Raw genomic sequence first — 21,800 nt, forward strand, 5'->3', positions numbered from 1 at the left:
GTAAAAGTGTGCAATGTCTGAAGAAAACCAGAGAGGCATAACAGACATGTTTTTATGCATTTATCGCATACAAGCTAAAATTTAAATGGTGGCACTGACTCTCAAGACCGCAAGATTAACAAGACATTGAGATTTAGAGATGTGTGAAAAGGCACAAAGGTGTGTTCATCCTTATTTTCATTTAGTGGTGTAAAGCCAGGCTTATTTGTTTCCCACATTGGAGAAAGTAGAGGGAAATGAGGACAGAGAAGTGCCATAGGACATTCTACACAGAATTGTGTGACCTCTCTTAGCTTAGCTCAGCATTCACACACACACACACACACACACACACACACACACACACACACACACACACACACACACACACACATACACACACAGAGCATTTGGTGCCTCTCAAAGCCTCAGTACAGAATACACTGTGGCATCCTAATGAGATAAGTATAAAAGATAAGAGACGGGATTACTCATAAGTTGCTCCTCCCTCAGGGCCCAATAGCAGGAAGAAGAGAAAAAAGAAGGAGAGAGAGAGAGAGAGAGAGAGAGAGAGAGAGAGAGAGAGAGAGAGAGAGAGAGAGAGAGAGAGAGAGAGAGAGAGAGAGAGAGCGAGAGAGAGAGAGATGGGGAATCTTGTCAAAATGACCCTACTTAACTTACTGTATTAACTAAAAGTGTTTAAGTGTGAAATAGAGATCTACCTCCTAACTACACCTCCTAAAACACACACACACACACACACACACACACACACACACACACACACACACACACACACACACACACACACACCACACACACATACACACCACACCACACACACAGTGCACAGACTACTCTACTCTAGCACCCACCATCATGAAAGTCTAATGTACCAGTTGACAAGTCATCCATCAATGTTGCCTTCAGACTTATCCCAATGTTCCTTTCTAAACTTCATCTATCATTCTGAATGAAATGAATGAGGATAATCCCCAGGTTATTCCATCTGTTTTAAAACAAGGCCTTAATATGATTATGATTTGGATCCAGCCGCATCCTCAGTATTAACAGTGACTAATGGCTCAAAATACTTTCCCTATGCGAGCATGTAACACTTGCATTTTCTTTTAATTCATTTAGCAGACGCTATAATTTGCCGTGACTCATAAGTCTAAAGGCAGCTTGGGCACAGCAGAAAATATGGCTGAGGAACGAACACACTGGTTCGCACACAGGAAATATGACCCTAGCAAAAACAAATCATTTGTGTGAGTGTCTGAAGAGAGTCTGGAGCTCAGTCGAGAAGATGAGCTGCTGTGCCGCCCAATTTAGGAGGAGCAGGTCAGAAGATCTGACCATTACATTAAGAGTTGTGCAGAAGTCCAGAACTTCACAAGCCCTTAACCTCCTAAACTCCACGAAGGATGTTTACACACTTCCACTCTTCTTTCTCTATAATGCAAGCTTCTATATCCATGAGCATAACAATTTCACTGTAAAAAATATTCGTATCACATAATTCATATACGACTATAAATTAGACGCAATTATCAATTCAATTAAATGAAAAGAAATTTGAAATGAAATAGTTTAGATGGAATGTTACAGTAATTTATTCATTAAAATAGTCATACATTGTTCATTTATGAAAAATGAAAAAATTAGCTTGCACACGATTATGTAAATCATCGTATAATGATATTATACATTATACATTTTACAGCGATTTTATAAAGCACTTATCTTACACAAGGTCATGGGGAACCTGGAGACTATCTCAGGGGACTCCGTGCACAAGGCAGGGAGAAACCCAGGCCAACTCCTGGTTCCAACACATTGCTACAGTAGGAAAAATTGTAAAAACACAATACATGTCTTTTGGGAGGAAACTGTAGTACCTGGAAGGAAAACCCTGAAGCAAGGGGAAAGCATGCAAACTACCCCAACTCAACCCCAAAATGTATTATATTCAACAAAAATCTATAAGGTAGCTTGGTGTTTCCTTCTTTATGACTTTGTTTAAAATGGTTCTTCTTCTGTCTGTCTACATAAGTACATTTGTTAACTCTGTCTAAAAGGGCGGCACAGTGGAGCGGTGGGTAGCACCGCTCCAGGATCAACCGGTTTAGTCCTGAGTTCTGATTATATCTGTGTAACCTTCCATCCAGGTTGAATTCTGCCATGTTACTCCCAGTGTTTCTGAAATTAGATCTGGATCCAACATGACCCTGACTGGAATAAACAACATTGTAGCTTGTGTTTGTCTAGTTAGCACCACAGACACACCTGATTAAACCCATTGGCAAATATTTATGATTATCTTGTTGACTTGTTTGAGAATAAATATATAAAAACGTCATGTTATGACGTTTTAGAACATATGCTAGTATGCCACTTCAACAGGATCAGCCACTTTGTGGAGTTGAGCAATTTGGCAGCAGTTGATGGAGTTACAAAACTGGGGTCTTTCTTTACATTATCATCTGGAGGTTTTCAGGAAGACAGATGCCAGAGAGTGGATGAAGGTGCAGGTCAATTTAATAGGAACAGCTCAGAAAAATTAGGACAGTCCCAGCGAACAACACAAAATGTCATCAAACAATCACATGTTGGTCGAGTTTAAACAGCTTAAAATTGGCAAGAAATAGGGCAAAAATACGCAAAAAAATACAAAAGTCAGAAAAACAAAATAATCTGGGTCAGAAAGGCAGGTTTGGTAACGTTGTGGACATACTTCACAAAGAATAAACATACTAAAAGTAGCCTTTATACAGTGCTGAACAGAATCTGATCAAATAAGGGTGAATACAGTAAGATTGATGGTGACTCTGAACAAGGAAGTGCAGGTGGCTACTGGAACTGTAAAGGCAGGCTGAAAAATCAGCGGATGTGACAGAAGTGTGCTTTATACTGCCGTCTGATATGTCTACATCTTGACTAATTGGCACATTGGAGTTCACACATTTATGCAAGTTTTATACAACAGTTCACCTATTTGACTGGACAAGCAGCATTCAGAGAGCGCTGATATTTAGTATAACAGAACTGGGACATTTCACTACACACTGTTCAGTACACTGTAAATTACTTAAACATAACTTTCAGAAGTATCAATTTTAAGGAAAATGTTCCCTTGTCAGGTCTGTAGCACTAACTGTGCCACAGTTTTAGCATATGTAAGGCACATGAAAATTAATAAACATACACCTAATTTAACTTTTAAGTGTGTTTTGCCATATTGCAGTTGGAAAACTCAAAAGTTTTCAGCTTTTAAGTGTCACATTTACAGACATGACAAAACCGTGGTTAGGCCTAGGGTATGTCATGAAGTCGATTTAACATGTCATGTTGATATCTGTGGTAAAAAGTGACAGGACTTGAAGTTTTTTTACTTTCATTTGAAAAAACACATTAGAGAGGGGAAAACAGTCGGTTGCCCTTATAGAGTATGTGACAAGATTTTTATTGTTTTATCCACATTCACATCACATATGAGTAGGAATCATAAAAATGGTGCTGAAAAATCATCTGGTTGATTCTGTTTTGGATCCTGGCATGTTCAGTGAGAGTAAACAACAGCAGTCTTGAATGGGGAAGTCATGGCCTAATGGTTAGAGAGTCTGACTCTCAACCCTAAGTTTGTTTGTTCAAGTCTTGGGACTCTGAAGGCACCGAACCCCCCCAACTGCTCCACGGGCACCACAGCATAAATGGCTGCCCACTGCTCCAGGTGTGTGTTCACTGCTGTGTGTGTGCACTTTGGCTGGGTTAAATTCTGAGTATGGGTCACCGTACTTAGCCGTATGTCACGTCACTCAGTCTTACATGCATATTGATCCTCCCAGCGATGTAGATGATGACCCATCAGATGTATTGTGCATTCCATGTACAGACACTGCTGATGAAGTCCTACATACAAAGGGGGATGTCCATGATTTCAGCCAGACCTTCCTCCAGAACAAACTGATGAAACCGTGGTGCAGAGCTGCCAAAAACTGGTGGACATTTACAGCCAGGTGGGTGCAGCTGGAGCTGAAAGAGCAGTGGTCAATAATCTAATGGAGCTCACATTCAGTCTACAATGCTGTCATATTGATGCCTTTCCACCAAACTGACATTGAAGATTTCAGAAGCAAATGGCCTTCATTTTCACTCAAACGTTCATATAAGCTCACTTTGAGTTGCTTACAGACATCAAAGTGCTTCATAACATAGAACTCAGTATGGATGAATGTGGAAGAGCCATCATACATTACTTCATGAGAAAACCTTCCAATAAATGATGAAAAAGATGTCAAGGATGTCCTCTTTAAAAGTAAAGCTAATGAACAACACTTCATGTTGTTTAGCTGCTTTATAGAGAACCTATCAGGTTTAGCTGCTTTATAGAGAACCTATCTAGATGTAAGGTTATACTTCTCTTTCTGTCCTATATTTCAAATTCTGAATGCCGTGTCTATTCATTCACAGCAAATTTTTGGATTAATTGCCAGTTTGTTCATTTTGTTCTTCAAAAACGACTTTTAACGTGCCTTTTCTCAGGTGTGTGTCACTGCAGCTGATGTTAAAACAGCTCTAACTATACCTGCAAGTCCACTTAGCATAGATTTCATTACTAGACATATTACATTGATACTTTTCTTAGAGATTACAAAAGCATTATGCGATGTAATATGCATGTTTCTATAACCTAAAATTTCTAAAGAAATCCTCCACTGTCAACTCACGTGTCTCCACCCTACTAAAGAAACTCATTGACTTTGAATGGGACTTTATATAGTTCAGCAAGCTCTATTCTCTGTATAACTAATAATATAACTCTATAGAATAATAGTTAATATAACAGAATAGTATAATAGTCACCGTATAACTCTGTATTAATAATTGTTTTGAAAGTCTGATGTTGCCACATTAAACCACAAGAACCTTTCCAATAGACACTTTATTGTTATCTATAATGCAGTGTTAACACAATCGAGGTATTATTTAACATACCGAATGAATAAAGGTTCATTAAAATATTACAAATAATAAAAGTCTTTACACAGTGAGCAGTCTATGTGAATCCCAAAATCCCAGAAGTTATCATGGCATTGAATGTAACTTTACTTAGAATCGATCAAATATTGCATGTCAAACTTTGTTAATGTTAAGAATGGGTTGAGTTGAGTCAATGCTGTGTGAATATCACCTTAGTACCTGAGTTGTTATTGCTGCTTGACAATTCTAGAGAAATTTTCTAAAGTACCGCTTGATGCTTTTTTGCAGTGGTACTCTGGAATAATCCTGGAGGGAAACAATGAGCCAAGGAATGATTACATTCTTTAAAGACAGACTTTTAATTTCCAAAGCTATGTTTTGACCTGCCTTACAAAGGTACTGTACTGTACATGTGTCCCCTCACAGGACTCGTATTTTTTTTTAATTGCCATAATGTTTTTTGTTTAAAGTTTGAGTTTAAATGTAACAATATGCAAAGTAAGGATTATTTATGGCTATTGTAATTTTTTATTTGAAAACTTTTTGCTAAATTTTGTAGTTTTTTTTACTCTGCCTTTAAATAAATGTTTTGTTTATATCATTTCAGATGTGTTTATTGTTTATTTTACAGAATAATACTTTTCTACCTTTATTTGGAATTTATAATATAATTTATTTTATTATCAATTATACCTTTGAGAGAAAATAAAATTTAATCTGAAATAATTAGTTATGTATTGCATTACAACATTTTTTTTTGCATCATATTTACAGTATAATATTTACAGTAACTGTTATTTAACAAGAACATTTTTACAGTGTGGATTACTCCACTCGTCTGAGTTCACCACATAAAATTTAGGTTCTAGCAAAAGTTTTTACACCAGAAATGTTAATTACAGTCTGTTTGCTGCCATGGAAAAAAGCAACACTATGTACTGTAGGTGTGCCTTCTTCGGAAACTATTTTAATTGACCGAGCAAAATCAACCAAAATTGTTCATATTGTGTTTTAAATGTCACTGACTTGATAGTAATTTCTTGTTTATAGGATTTATTTTAAAAGCAATATTGCTAGCAATTATGCTGCTGTGCTGAATATCAACCCAGCTGTGATTACCGAATCATGCTGATATTCAGTACAACAGCACTCTTGCTGTTGGGGAAAAGCACATAGGGAAGTCACTAAAGAAATGTAAATTAATACTGTAGAATTATCCAGTTCTAGGAATTTTTGGGCTTCACGTGATCATTCAGATTAAATATTGATATTTGGGTTCGCCACATGGTTACACCAGCATCGACATTTCATTCACACAGAGATGTGTACAGTATGATTCATTAGCAAAATGTTATTATATGGTCAACAAATAAGAATGTATGAATATTTAAAAACTAATGCTTTTATAATGATTAATGATTAATGAACACATGCACTAATCGTTAACATCTCAGGAAATAATTAAGTGTATGCATTAACATCCTCTGAGTCTTATATGAATAGCTAATAATAATAATAATAATAATAATAATAATAATAATAATAATAATAATAATAAGAATAATAGTTAATTCTTGAATATTTTTAACTAATTATGACAATATCATGAAATATAATGAAACTACTTTGCAGTATTAATAGAGATGATTTCAATTATTAATTATTTTCTTGTTAACACTGACAATTTACCAGTCAACAGTCAACTCAGACTGTTAATGTATATGCTTGATTATTTTCTTCTGCGAGAATTAAACAGAAATGCGTTCTTATTTGTGGACCTTATTTGTGTTACTAATTCATGAAGTCCAAATTTCAGGTACTGAATAATATGGTTTATAATGATATACACCAAATACTAAATATCCAGTCATGTAGTATTAATTGGCACTGATGGGAACTGCAGTATAACTGTTGTATTGAATTCAGACACATAACACATGCATGGAAGAATAATGCAGCAGTAATGTGTCTGTTGCATGACACCAGTGTCATGGGTTTGATTCTCAGCTCAGGTGTGAGCTCAGAGTTCGATTTTATTCAGGGCTTTGAAAGTACATGCTCAAGTCACATGACGTTAGATGAAAAAAAAAACTGTTCGTGTTACTTAATTCAACATGCTTGATTGATTGCTGATAATTGATTATTTCTATTATCACTGTCTAATTAAAATGATATGTCTTCCTCTGTTTTTTTCTAAGCCTGTGCATCCCAGTCATTATAAAAGAATTTATATTGCACTGTCATTAATTTCAGCCCTGTGAGAGGTCTGTGGTTGTTGCTGGTAGTGTGGACTTTTCAATATTGTTAAAGATGACTAGAACAGAACGGGGGGCATAGAAGCCTTTATTATCGCCACACATACATTACAGCACAGTGGAATTCTTTTCTTCACATACCCCAACTGAGTAGGTTGGGGTCAGAGTGCAGGGGCAGCTATGATACAGCACCCCTGGAGCAGGGAGGGTCAAGGTCCTTGCTCAAGGGCCCAGCAGTGGCAGCTTGGCTGATCCTCCGATCAACAACCCAGAGCCTTAACCAGTTGAGCCACCACTGACCCATATTGTTAGTTATTATAACTGAAATGATTCATTAATGCAATAGCAGTTTTGTCTACTGCTATGTTCTCTATGGTCTTTCATGGCTTCATGTCTTTAATAATGCAAAGCTGTAGCGTGTCTTCTGAAGCTGGAGTGAAAAGAGGTAGTGCTTCAACTGAAGTGTGTCTTTAAAGCATCTATTAAGGCAATGTGTGTTTCAATATGTGACCAGGTGAAGACTTCTGTCCGTTCGGTTTTCCTCTCTGTCCTACTCACTCTTCATACTGTCTGAGCCAACGATTCATTCAGACACACCGAGTGGCTCTGTGTACGTTGTGTCACTGTGTCTATATGTGTTTCACGTGCATGTGCAGTTGTGTGTGTGTGTGAGTGTGTTTGTATGTTGGCTGACCGCTAATGATGAGCAGATGGCGGGAGAAAGCCGATGACCGGACGTGCTCTCGGAGCACGTGGAGGACATCTGCTGCGTAGACACACACATGCATGACAGTCGTGGTCACTTCTCAGGCAAGATCTGCTTTCCTCCCTTGTCCTTCACCGTCATGTTACTGCACAACACAACCCATCTCTCACTCAATTCATTTATCCTGTAAACTACAACAATAAGAGAAACACTTTTTTTTCAAGTAAAAAATTAACTTGGATTGCTCATTGTGAATCTCTACAGATTGTGTGTCCTGTCAATATGCTCTAGAGTCATGTTCTCAAGTCTCAAACTAGGATCCAGGGCAAGCTGCCTGTGTTTTAATTCTTTATGCTTTTTAATTTAATGGTGTTGCATGTTTGGAGATCATGATCAACAACTGTTAAAGTCGGTAATCATTTTGGATAGACGCAAGCATAATTGGCCACTTGAATAGATGCTTCATTTCAACTCAATCCATTAAAAAATAAATAAATAAATCAGCACAACCTAACTGCTTTGGGTTATCTGGGTGGCAAGTGTAGAAATACAGACAATAATTACTCTGTCAAAAAAACTGACTTTTGAATAGTTGTATTATGTTCATTCAATCAATCCATTGAATAAATGAATGGAGGATGAGGATGTTTTTTTGTCGTTGCTTTTTAAAACACAGAAGATGTCCATGTTGTTTGGATACAAGCGCTATTGTGCTTGAAATAAATAGCATTATGTATAATGTATATTTTATATATGTATATTATAACTAAAAGTATATTGTATAACTAAATATTATAGTGCTAAAATGTTTTTATTTTCAGTTTAGGTTAAATCTTAGCATCAAGGAATATTATTATGATGGAATATTTATTGGATTTTGTAATATTTACCTTCAGAAAGACCTAATAAAAACTTTTGCCTCACTCGACCACTATATAATGGCCACTAAGAAGGAGAACTCTAAACCACATGGACAAACATATATAAACCTTTCAGCCTTTGTCAATATATTCACGTTCAGCTACTTAAAGCGGGATTCGATCACGACGCACTTGTGACTTCCATAACGACGTAAACATGTTTCCAGAGGTGACGTCATGTATTCTTTAATGTGTAACTATGTTATCATCCACATCCCTTCCTGCTTTCATCCACAACAGTGTTAACACTGATAACATTGATATCATGGAAATGGGATTAAAACAATGGATGTAATTTATCACCCTTTGTCTAAAGTTGTATGTAAATTTTTTTTCAGGCAACACTAAACAAAAAAATCCTGTCATGTTTACAGAAGCACTGTAACGCTGATTATATTCATACTCTCATGTTTCTGTTGATTAAGGGTCAATCAGCTAATGTACAAAGCCTGTTTACAGCACAGCTAATTTACTCTTAAGAAAAAAAAGCTAAAGCTCACAGAGGGCTGTCCATCCATCCATCCATTTTCTGTACCACTTATCCTGTGCATTGTCACAGGGATCCTGGAGCCTATCCCAGGAGAATTAGCACAAGGCAAGGTCACAACCCATCACAATTTAGAAATGCCAATCAGCCTACAGAGCATGTCTGTGAAATGGGGGAGGAAATCCCCAAAGCAATGGAGGAATCTACAAATTCCACATATCCAGAGCGGAGGCGTAATCAAACCCCCAGCCCCAAAGGTGTGAGGCAAATGTCCTAACCACTAAACCACCCCCTCACAGACAGCTGTAAATGACAAAATGGCAACTAAACAGTAAAAGAGTGTAAAATTTCACAAACACGTAACCACACGATACAAACCCCTGGTCTGTAGTACCACACATTTGAGTGTTTTTCTTGCTCTAACACACCCAAGGAAATCCAATCGTCACTCTGCTTAGTTTAGTGGGTCTAATGTCACTTTCAGGGAACAAGAAAGACATGCGTGAAAGTTCTTCTCAGTTCTGGCACGTAGAAAAGGAGTATGAATTTTCTCTAGCTGTCTAAAAACCGTTTTTTTACCCTGTCTTCAATACTAAATTTAACATCAACAACAACAGAATAAATAAAACAATAAAAATGGATAGTCGATAAAGTGTATCAGACTAGATAAAGAGTTTTCTAAGTTCCAGACCTAGTGAACAAGGAAGCACTTCTATAAGTCACTCTGTTTAAAGGCGTCTAACGGATGCATTAAAATGTAAATGTAATTTTGAAAAATACTAAAACAGGTTGGTACTCCAGGACTAGGATTGGGAATCTGTGGTGTAAATGTTTCAGCAAAAGTGAACTAAGCAGTTTATTTTGTATCCAGTTTGATCAGCTGTGATTATTTCCAGGCAAAACTACTGATGTATGAAAATACAGAAAGAAAAAAAAAACAATTAACGAATACATTTTGCTATTTTGCTGTAGTAATAAGGTTTATATAAACAGTATTGCCTAGGCTGAAGGAATCTGTTGTGTAAAACTGCAGTATTGTTCATAATGGTATTAGCTTATTAGCTTTATTCCACATGCCATACACCAACATACAGCAACAGGGTGTTCAGATTCCTTTGATTTGTGTCCTATATGTTACAACACAGTGAAATTATTTTCATCACAAACTAACTCCAGCTTGTTAGGAAGCTGTGGGCAGAGCACAGGTTCATCATACAGCTCCTCTAGAGCAGAGAGGATTGAGCCCTTGAGCAAGGTCCTTAACCCTATCTGTCTTATCCGTCACACAGTCAAGTATTCTCTGTGGTATAGTGCACGGTTTGTTTGGGACTGTCACGTCTGACGCTCATCAAAGTAATATCCAGACCCTGATTAAGGGGGTGAGTCCTAGAGGACACTCTGAGTGCGAGTGGACAGTGAGCGACTCTAAGCATTGTACAAAAAAGCATAATATTATATTGTTATATAAATAAAAACACAGGATTGTTATTTCAACTCCCACACTTAATGTACATAACTTATCGTATTTAATACTCATTCTGTCTATATTGTATCTCATTGTCTGCATTATAGTGTTATTGTGTACTTTTGAGAGTCACAAACAGCTAGAACCAAATTCCTTGTGTGTATCGACACACTTTTCCAATAAACCTGATTCTGATTCTGAATCGAAACTAACAAAATTCCTGACCATGTACACAAAAAGTGAACACAACCTCACCATAGAGACACAGACAGACCTGGCTAGCAAAAAAACACAAGCGGTGCCACCATTGCACACAAAATAAACAGTTAACAGTACCGCTTTATTTTGTTTGTTTGTTTGTTTGTTTTTTAACAGGGTTTAATGAAATGCAAATTATGAAAATATTTCCCCAACTTCACAACCTATTAAAAAGACTTCATTCTGGTGCCAAACAAGAACAAACTCCCACACCTGAGAAAACTTAGCAAGCTTGTGAAGACCTGTCTGGACAAAAAAGATCACCATCTGCAATAACATCAACATTACATTGTAAACATGAAAAAAAAGCTCAAAAACATAAATCACTCTGTGATTGTTTGCCATTTCCTACTTATTGCTTATTTTGTTTGTGTGCAAATGTGTTTTAATAAGTATGTCTGTAACCATGCTTTAGCAATGGAAACCCTTTTCATCGTATCTTATGCTAAGAAAGCTATTCGAATCTGACTGGCTATCAATTGTAGCCGCTAGGTGGAGACACTGAGTAACTGTAAAACAGAGGAGCAGGCGGAGCGGCAGCGGCATGAACACGAGCAGCCGCACGAGCGCACAGAACATAGACATACACACACTCACGCGCGCACCGAGCACCAAGCGGAGCACGCTGTCGCTTCATGCCTCCTACACTGCATCTGCTGGACCAAACACTATAACCATCTATCACAGCAAACGGGGGAGAAATTAAAGAATTGCACCATGAACCGTAAGGGAGGATTGGTGCTGACGCTCGTCGCTGCGTTGCAGGTAAATTTAATGTGATGTCCGCATGCGTCTCCCTTTTTCGTGCACAAAGCGTGTGACGAGCCCGGTTGTGTTTGTGTGTTTGCACTGACTAATTTTCAGCTACAGTGTTTTGCTAAAGTGTATGTGAAATCTTTTTTTTTTTTTTTTGAGGGTTGAGCGTGCACGAGCGCTGGTCCTTTTGCGCGTGCGTTGTTATAGCGGATTTTCTCCCGTGCAAGAAAGGATGAGACTATGGCGCATGAGGTTATGCTAAACATATGAGGCAGAGCTATTAATACCCGTGCTACTAAGATAGTTTACAGTTTTCCTGCTAGTGTAGTAGTTCGTTCACCTCCGTGACTGTGTTGCTGTAACGATCCCCGAACAGTGCCGGTATGTGCGCTCGCGCTAACGGCTGTGTTCGGGTTAAACGTCCCGTGCTGAACGAGAAGAGAAGGGATTCCTGCTGGACGGGAAAGTTTTTGTAGAGAAAGCACTCGGTTACTGTTGTGCTTGTTCTGACACTATGAAGGTTTCAATAAGCGTGTAATGAAGAGCTCGTTGGAGTCGCCGCAGGGCGTTAATGTCGTTCCCTGAATGGGCTCCATGCTGAGAGCTGCTCAGTCTTGCAAATGAGATTTCTCTGTCGGGGATTGAATTGTGTTATTTAGTTCTTTAGTGTCCGGATATTAAGGATAAATCCGAATGTTTATAACATGCCAGAGAGAGTGGTCTAGTGCTGGAGCAGTAAAGCTATCTATCCTTCAGTGCCTGAGCATCCTGTACAGAGACAGAAATCATGAGCACTATGACACCCCTTAAAGGCTCTTTGAGGGTTTCCCTTCAGAAAATCTTCCAAACACTTTATCCCTTTTAGAAAGCTTTAACTATTCACCTTTGCACCAAAACCCACTTCCCCTATCAGAGTGTTAATAATTAGATCTGGTCAATGGGCAAACAATACATAAACAGTGATGTATTCTATTGTACTTAATGTGCCTGACTTCTCTAATGTAAATGTGTAGATTTAAAGGCTCCGTGCATGTTTAAATTGTAGGGTGGGGGGTCTGTTACCCAACATACTTTATGGGTTCTGGTTGAGACTCTCGAGGTCATGCTTAAAGGTCTTGGTTAAGGGAAGATGTGAATAAAGGAGTATGCGCTGACGCCTCGCCTGTGCTCTCTTGTGTCTCTCTTCTCCGAGTTCCTTCTTTTGTGTCTCCTAGCGTCAGCAGCATCTTGGCCGTTCCTTCCCATCTGTATGGATATTTGATACGGAGCTACGGCATGGTTTTGTGAAAGTGCTGACATCCGTGATTATCTTCCGATATCTATCCGTCGATTCACGGGTGTTGAGTACACATCGGAGAACAAAAGTCTGACAATCTGACCACCAGCATGTTTCTATGGAAATCTGCGTGAAGTGTCTTATCATGCATTGTCTGTGAAAGCGAGTAACAGGTCACTCAAGCCCCCTTTGAGTTAACAAGTAATTAACATGTTTGGCGAATCAGCCGTCTCATTAACAAACAAGGCAGCCGTCTCCTCTCCTCCTCTGATCTCACTCCAAAACAAAGAGGCCAGTTCACAGTGGACATCAGGAACCAAATACTGCCTGCCTTTGATCTTTAAATTCACCCTTTGAGAGCCAGAATAGACGTTTACCCACACCGGGGTATCGAGGAGATGTCGTACAGCATCTGAACTAGATCTTGCAGTGTTGTTGTGGAAAGTGAAGAGAAGCTCCTGGTGTTAGTCGTGCAGTTGAGCGTTTCTTTGTGTCTCTTTTTTTTTTCGCACAAGGCGTGTGATGATATGAAATTTTCATCTAGTAATTGCCTAAGCTTTTATTACAGTTTATAACGACGTCAAAATGTTGTATTTAAAAAGAAAGGGTACACATTTACCACAACCTGGCTGATCAGGCAGCAATTAAACTGACAAAAAGACTCAGCGGGCATTTATCACACACAAAGGCTACCCAAAATGCTGTCTACCTAGGCAGCCTAATTCATGCTGCTTATCAGCAGTCGTGACTGTACTTTAATTTAAAAAACACTACTTGATGATGCGGTATATCATAACAGATAATGACATGTACCAGTTATGTGCAATGCATACAGGAATTAGAAGAGCTTGAGTGTGTGTGTGCACCAAGTGTGCCTCTAGACCTGGCTTGTAAAGCCGGACCATGTGTTGGACAGTCAGCCCCGCTTGGCAACGTCTCGCCCTCATGACCTCATCAGTCTAATTACACCCCACTCCAAAACAACAGATGCTTCAGTGCCATTGGGGGGTAACGAAAGAGCAGTGGAGGTGGGGGAGGAAAAGAGAGAGAGAGGAAAAGAGAAGAGAGACCATGGCAAGCCCTTAAGGAATACGACACTCATGAGATACACTGAATAATTTAGCAGACAGAAGAGAAGAAGATTATTAATGTTTTTTCACCTGGAGCCACTAAATCAATTGATCGATGCCCAGTAGTACTACACAGAGAAATATACCCAGAATGCCAAGAGGTCATCACGAGCAGGACAGCTTTACTGTGTGGCGCTTTGCTGTGATGTGGGTTCATTCAAACGCACTTTGTTTTATACACTGAAATTGACCATCGATCAGTGAAAATCATCAGGCTGTTAGACTGGGGCTGTCAGATTGCTCAGATATTAATCGTTTCATAATAGTTTAATTTATAAAATGATAAAATCCACATCAGAATGTTTTAAACCGTTATACTGTTGACATGCAATTCACAGATTTATGTTATGTTTATGTTACATTTGTTTGATGTAAAGAAAGATCTTGAAATGAAAGCAGGTCAAATATATTTTTTAAAAATTATTGTAAAGATACATTTTCTGTGTGATACCACATTCAGTTCGATTCAATTCAAAATGATTTATTTGTATAGAACTTTTAACAGTTGACATTGTCTCAAAGCAGCTTTACAGAACTTAAACATAAAACAAAAGATTAATATACAGATGTATGTACACATGTATGTATTTAACGATGTCCAGCAAGCATGCGAGTGGTTCGTTTATTCAGCCCATGTAGAACGAACTTGAAACCTGGATAGCATACGAGATGTAAAATAAAATACAATATAATAACATTTTATGAGTATATGAATAAACCAGTATAAATAAAATGATACTGCCTCTTTGGAGTTTTCTCTGCGGCTCAGTTTTGTGCCTGGGTAAATATATTTTGACAGATGTATATGCAGAGGAGGTTTTTGTAATATTTTTCTCTCTAGAGTTCATTAAGTATAGTTACTGATTACTAAGCGAAGTGGTTTGCTTGTTTTGGCAGGTGGTTTTGCAGGCTGCGGGGGACGTGCCATGCCAGCCAGGCTTCACCCAGCAAGAGTACAGCGTCGTTGTCAATGACATCATTACAGAGGGACAGGCCCTGCTTAAAGGTGAGTGAGGAAGTCATTTGTAATCTGTGGATTCAATTCTTGCAGCATTTACTGCTTGATGTTAGAGATGGTTGAAGGCAAGCGTGGCAGATTGCAGCAGGATTCTATCTTTTTTTCGGCTGATGAGAAAATAGCATGTATTTGTGTGTCGGTGTCAGGTGGGGGTGTGCGCCCGGTTTGTGTGACTGTGTTTGGTTTTATGTGAAGGCAGAGCAGGGGGACGACTAGGTTTAACCAGCTGGGTGTTTATAGCCTAGCGTACCCATGTGTGTGTTTTTTGTGTGTGAAGTAAGAGTGATGATTTTACTATGGAAGGAATGTAATTTTGTTGTGAGCGTGAGATATTTGCGGTTAAATATCAAATCGCTTGGTTTGCACACTCTGCTGAAACATCCACTGATCAATAGCATTGATTACACACCCATCCGTGGAGGCCGTCGATAGCATGAAGCCTACTCCCCCCTGTGCTCATATGGTCATTTAATCATAGTTCAAAGATCCACAGGAGCTGACTGCAGCAGGGAGGAAATGCGAATGTGGAGATTTTACACTTAGGAATTACCCACGATGCCTTTTGTTCAGGGCTTTGATATGAAGGGGGATGCTGTTTCGCAGCTAACCGAAAGACAAAAGCATTCCTTGTGTAAAATTTCTATCATCCCTTTCCCTCTTCTTTTGGGATTGTTGTTTGCGCTTGTCATCAATTAAGATGTCTGTTGATAAAGATCAGAAGGCATCATGCTGACTGTCTTAAAAGAAGTTAAAAATAAAGATGGCATGCGCTAAGAAGGAAAGAAATTCCTGGAGATAACACAAAATTAAGCCAGATAAAGATAAGAATCTTCTCTGAAGTTTTTAAATGAATCTTTGAATGTTTGTGTATTTCAGTTTCCTGTGTGCCATTATTTAGACTATTACTCGAGTAGACTGGCTAGCTAGGTAGCTAATTAATGGTTTCACACATATCAATTAAATGTTTATTTGTTTGTGTTTTGAATGGAGAAACTTGCTAGCTCAGCTAATCCTGAGGCAAAACATAACTTTCCTCAAATCCTCCATTGATTAATTTACAATACCATGAAAATATGAGTGTTAAGTATTATATGAGTATTATTCATGTGTTATTAACTGAAAGTCTGTTTTCACCACTCATTTAGAGCCCATATTAGAGTTGCAGTTTCCCTTGATCATTTTAGATAAACCTCAATGAACAGAAGATTTCAATTTTATTCCACATTACTTGTTATGCTGTAACTTTTTGAAATAAGCTGTTATCCTGTTACTTTTGATCTGTGGAAATTTGCAGCACACACACACACACACACACACACACACACACACACACACACACACACACACACACACACACACACACACACACACACACTGACCAAAAGCAATTAAAACAAAAGAAACAACCATGGCTTTAGATTTCACACAGGGAGTCTACATTTCACAGCCCGCGGGGAGTTTCCAGTACTCTTTTTACGTGTGTGTGTGTGTGTGTGTGTGTGCGCGCATGTGTGTGTGTGTTTGTGTGTGTCCAGTAAAACTGCTCTTGGTAAGTTATACACTTACAAAGGGGAGACAGTTGATATAAGTGTTGACTCACAGACTTGCTTCCTGTATTTTTTCAAGCAACATGACATTCTCACACACACACACACACACACACACACACACACACACACACACACACACACACACACACACACACACACACACACACACAAATCCTGTCCTTTACTGCAATCTCATCCCTTGTCTCTGTTGGATCTCAGTTAATACCTTTACTTGCTGTATCTTTTGCTAATGCAAGTGTGAAAACCTCATCCTTTTCATTCATCTCTCTCTTTTTTGGCCAGTGTGTGCCACAGGGGGTTTGACCCCTGTACGTGGATTAGTGGGAGTCTCTTGTCTAACATGAGGAGGATGTTTTGTTTCAGTAACACTCATTCATCACCTCCTTTTAAAAGCAAATGACTCAGGGATGAATACTTTCTCCGCTCCCTCCTGTCTGTCCTTTTCAGCTGAGGAGTAATACCATGTGAAGCTTCTCATTGCCTAACCGAGCTGATCCACACTGATAAAATGTACCTATGAAGCAGCACAGGACTGTGAGACAGGATACAGGCACAGGAACTTCCTATGAATCTCCTGTCTCATCTTTATTCATCTTTCCTTTTCTGTATTATTTATTCGCTATCACAGGTCACTCAAGAACATTTTCAGTCAGTATAAACAAATAAATTACTGTATCGGTGCAAGTCTGATTTTCCCTCTGTTAGGATAACCTTACACAGAATTTTAGTGGTTGAAGAAATGGCCTTCCAATTTTACACACTTACCTAAAAGCATTTAAGGCCTCTCAGAGGGCAGAAATGGGTTTGATGTCACCATTTATTTTGAAGATATAAACAATTGTGTGGAAAAAAAACTTCATTTTTTAGAACTTTTCTACAAATATATTGCCCACAGTATCCTAGGTAAAAACAGATATACTTATGAAACTATAAATTCTTAAACCCCCGAGTGCCTGCCTTCATACGAGCCATTAACCACCACAGTGGAGTGCGACATGCTATTCAGTGTTGAACAGTAACACAACAAAACAAAGTAAAAATAGTACAGTAACTAGAAACGTATTTACTGTTGTGTGTTACGTTATTTTTCATGGAAATCACCGGAAAAAAAAATTCGCTTATATGTACCACCCCACTTTGTTAGCAACACCCAAATATCCTGATCAAGTCAAAAATCAAGAAGCTTTTATTGTCATTTCAACCATATATAGCTGTTGCAGTACATAGCGAAATGAGACAACGTTTCTCCAGGATCAGGGTGCTACATAAAAACAAAGACAGGGCTAAGGACTTGTAAGTAGTCCTAGCCACATGAAGTGCAACTGTGCAACCTGTTATATATGGTATATTGTGAAAATTGTGTCTTCAACTTCTTTTTCCTTCATGTGTTCAGCACCGAATCCAAAAACCAGAATTGCGTGAAACTTTTCCATGTTTTCTTTTTTCTTCCCTTCTTCCATTCTTTTTTCTTGAAAAAAGGATAAAAAAATGTTGACAGAAGTAACTCACTTTGCCTTGTTAGAAGAGAGTGTGATCACAACGGAGATGTAGAGTTTGTGAGGTGATTACCGCACTGATCAGAACCCACAAACACAGACAAATATACACAGAGAACTTCTCCAGAGGTGTGTGTTTGATCAATTCTGATGAAAGGAACTGAGAGAACCTCAAGCTTCAAGGTTTTTTTTTTGTTCATTTTGCAAAACTTACACAAACCCAAGTGAATCTTGATTAGAGAGACACAGAAAGAGAGTGAGAGAGCGAGAGAGAGAGAGAGAGAGAGAGAGAGAGAAACAGAAGACCATTTTTGGCCTGGGATGTGGGGAATTTCTTGCAGCTTGTCCAATCAGAGAGCAGCAGTGAGGTCATCAGTATGCAGGTCAGTGCTTTTCTATGGGCTGACTGAACTGGAATTAAAGGAAGAACAGACAGTGTGTGTGTGTGTGTGTGTGTGTGTGTGTGTGTGTGTGTGTGTGTGTGTGTGTGTGTGTGTGTGTGTGTGTGTGTGAAGGGGTATTTGGGGAACTTGCTTTTGTGTGGGCTGTTTTTTAAATGGTAATATGAACTCTTAAGTCCGGCCCCTAATTAACAGGTTTTGACTAAATGAATAAACGCCCAATTGTCCTTGAAGTTCACGCTATAGATTGTGATTTATTTCTTTTTGGAATAGTTGCTTTATTTAGTCACTCAAACTGTTTGTGGGACAAAAAAACCTTTACTGGCTTAATTGATTAAATAATTATTCAACTACAGCTGAAACTATTCTAAGTGTTTTATATGAGTTGCTCTAATTGCAGCGCATTAAATTCATCTTATGCTCATATATTTTAAAAACTGGAGGCACCATTTTATACCTAGTGATAAGACGCTCTACAGAAACTGGTTGAAAATGGAGCTATTGGTGATTTTTGAAACGTGTATCAAATTTTCCTACAACAGTCTAATCAAGGCATCTATGTGAAAATAAATCCTGTATTACGATAACTGACATAACATGATGTCATTTTGATAAGTTAAGTAGCTAGCTGTGTAAGATAGCCAAACTTAGCTAGTTATGTTAGCCTGATAGTTTCCATTGTGTTCCAAGTTCATTTAAGGGTTTATCTCAGTGTCATGGTCAGTATTGATTTAGAAACATTTAAGGCACTAGAGGTTGCTGTATATGGATGGAATATCTTAGTGTTTACTTAAATAAACAGGAAGTGTCAAATCCAAGACCCACGGCCCAGATAAGACCGTCTGACTTGTTTCATTTGACTCACACAAATCCTTATAAGGGCTACTTCTTTACATATCTATACCACACGAGCAACATTTAGAATTCGTTCCAGCAGTTTTCTTACATACCATTGCACATTGTATGTGGGCTCGCATCTCATAAGGCCAACACCTAAAATCAACACCTATCTGGTTCATCTGATGTAAGACAGACTCCCAGTGTATAATGCATGGAGCACTGGCCTTTAGTCTGATCTGCGGGGAAGAAAAGAGATCTGTGATGTAAATCTCTGTGTTAACATTATTCATTTTGGAACTCAACTTTATAGTATATTTTCTATGAATGTGATGTACTTATATGAATCTGACTATTAGAACAATTACATGCTCCATGTGGTGTGTGTGTGTGTGTGTGTGTGTGTGTGTGTGTGTGTGTGTGTGTGTGTGTGTGTGTGTGTGGCAAAAAGCATGCACATTGTTCATACATCAGTTCACTGGTGGCTCTATCTGAACAGAGCAGACAGACGAGCTCATGCACTCATCCCCATAATTACTGAATTATTGAATCGCAGGAGTCATGAATAATTAAGAGTTATGTAGAAAGGAGGCCTGTATTAAACTAGGATAAAGATGCCAAAGCAACAAAGCGGTAAGCAACAACCTTTACTCTGGTGTCTAACTCCGAAGAAAAAAATAGATAAATAAAAAAATTCACTCTGAACAGAATCGATATTTTAACATTTTCAATCTTATGTTAAAGTCCCATAATTCTCCTAAACTAGTTAGAACAACTGAGAAAACTGTTTCATTTCTTTTCCATTTAAATTATGCTGCATTTAGAGGACAAAGTGAATCCTGAGACAGCACAAAAAGTTTGTCTATAAGCTGTACATTATTTTGTGTCTTTTATTAAGTCTCTTAAGATTACATCACCAGATTAAAGACCACAGGACCTTTAAGCAGATCCAGATCTCTGACTTTCGCTACTTTATGCTATTCCTATTTTTTTGGGGTTTGTGTGGAAGAGACAATAAGAGCACTGTTTAATCTTAGAAAAGTAGACTTAACTTTGTCCAATATCACATTCACCAAACAAGTGTTTAATAAAGCACTTATTTAGTGTCCTGAGAGTGGACACTGAAGTAATGCATCAAGTCCATCAATCCAGAGATTTGATGTGTTAAGCACATTAAAACATTAAACACATGAAATTTTACTGTTTGTTCTCTATTTAGTTATAAAGTATGTCACTATCATGTACCTCGGCTTGCTGTTATGCTAATGTGATGTTAAAAGCAATTTAACTCCTAAATCCCTGAACAGTTACAGATTACGGGTTGCATTGTTTGTGGCAAAATACCATTTGTTTCCGTTTTCATTTTTGTTTCTTCACGCTTCTAAATCTCTCTATCTACACCCCCCCCCCCCCCACACACACACACACATAAACACACACACACATACAGACACACGTACAAAGATCGACATAGCGATCGAAGCATCCAGGGTCTTTGTTTTGCTGGATCGATGTAAGGTAATGAAGTCCGTGTGTCAGAGAGAGACAGGAGAGAGCAATGAAATAAATAAATATATATGTATGTATACAGAAGAATCTGCAGTATTTTAAGAGCATCAGCTCGAGCATTTATTGGCAGACACATCAGGATGGACAATGCAATAGAAAAGGTGCAGGAAAACTATTATCAAAAACAATATCTGATAAAATCAGGAATTAGAGATAGTAATTGATCGTTGTATTGAGTAACATAAGGTTAATCAAAGCCATGATGTAATTTCAGCAGAGAGGTTGGGAAACAACAGGAAACTCTCGTTTAATATCGATATATGACTATGACTAGTTTGTCAGTTGACTTCCATAATTGCAATTTGCACATATGCCAACAGTTTCATCAAAAAATAAAGATCTAATTCATGCACGTTTGTTATATCTAAATTCACACTTAAGTTGAGTTCCCGGCTTATGTGTGTTTAGAAGATTTGTTAGAACCGAACGTAAAACTCGACAGTGATTTTTCTCCCCTACCACGTTTCTCCCATCGGCAAGGAAGTATTTGCGAACTGTCAAAGCTAAGGCACCTTGAACAGCCCAAAAATAATCGTTTCCCCCAAAATCCTTATTCTCACCTTAACTGTCTTATGTGGGCGTCACATTTTATTCAGGTGTCATGGCAGTGTCAGTCACAGCGCACGGATCTGTCTGACCCAGGCTAAGCGATGTGGGGATGTGTCAGCAGAGTCCCGGTCTCAAGGCTGTTTG

At 38.4% G+C, this 21,800-nt stretch overlaps 1 protein-coding gene across 1 annotated transcript in view; it reads left to right on the forward strand.

The window, feature by feature from the left end:
- The first annotated feature begins 11,568 nt into the window (after positions 1 to 11,568).
- The window catches only part of cdh2 (cadherin 2, type 1, N-cadherin (neuronal)), a 45,435-nt gene continuing 35,203 nt past the window's right edge, over positions 11,569 to 21,800 (forward strand). The window contains exons 1-2 of the mRNA XM_027179605.2: positions 11,569 to 11,818; positions 15,113 to 15,221. Of these exons, the coding sequence (XP_027035406.1) occupies positions 11,771 to 11,818; positions 15,113 to 15,221 (157 nt within the window). The 5' untranslated portion in view covers positions 11,569 to 11,770. The remainder of the gene's footprint in view (positions 11,819 to 15,112; positions 15,222 to 21,800) is intronic.

The sequence above is a fragment of the Tachysurus fulvidraco genome, chromosome 16 (assembly GCF_022655615.1).
Source record: "Tachysurus fulvidraco isolate hzauxx_2018 chromosome 16, HZAU_PFXX_2.0, whole genome shotgun sequence".
Lineage (NCBI taxonomy): Eukaryota > Metazoa > Chordata > Actinopteri > Siluriformes > Bagridae > Tachysurus > Tachysurus fulvidraco.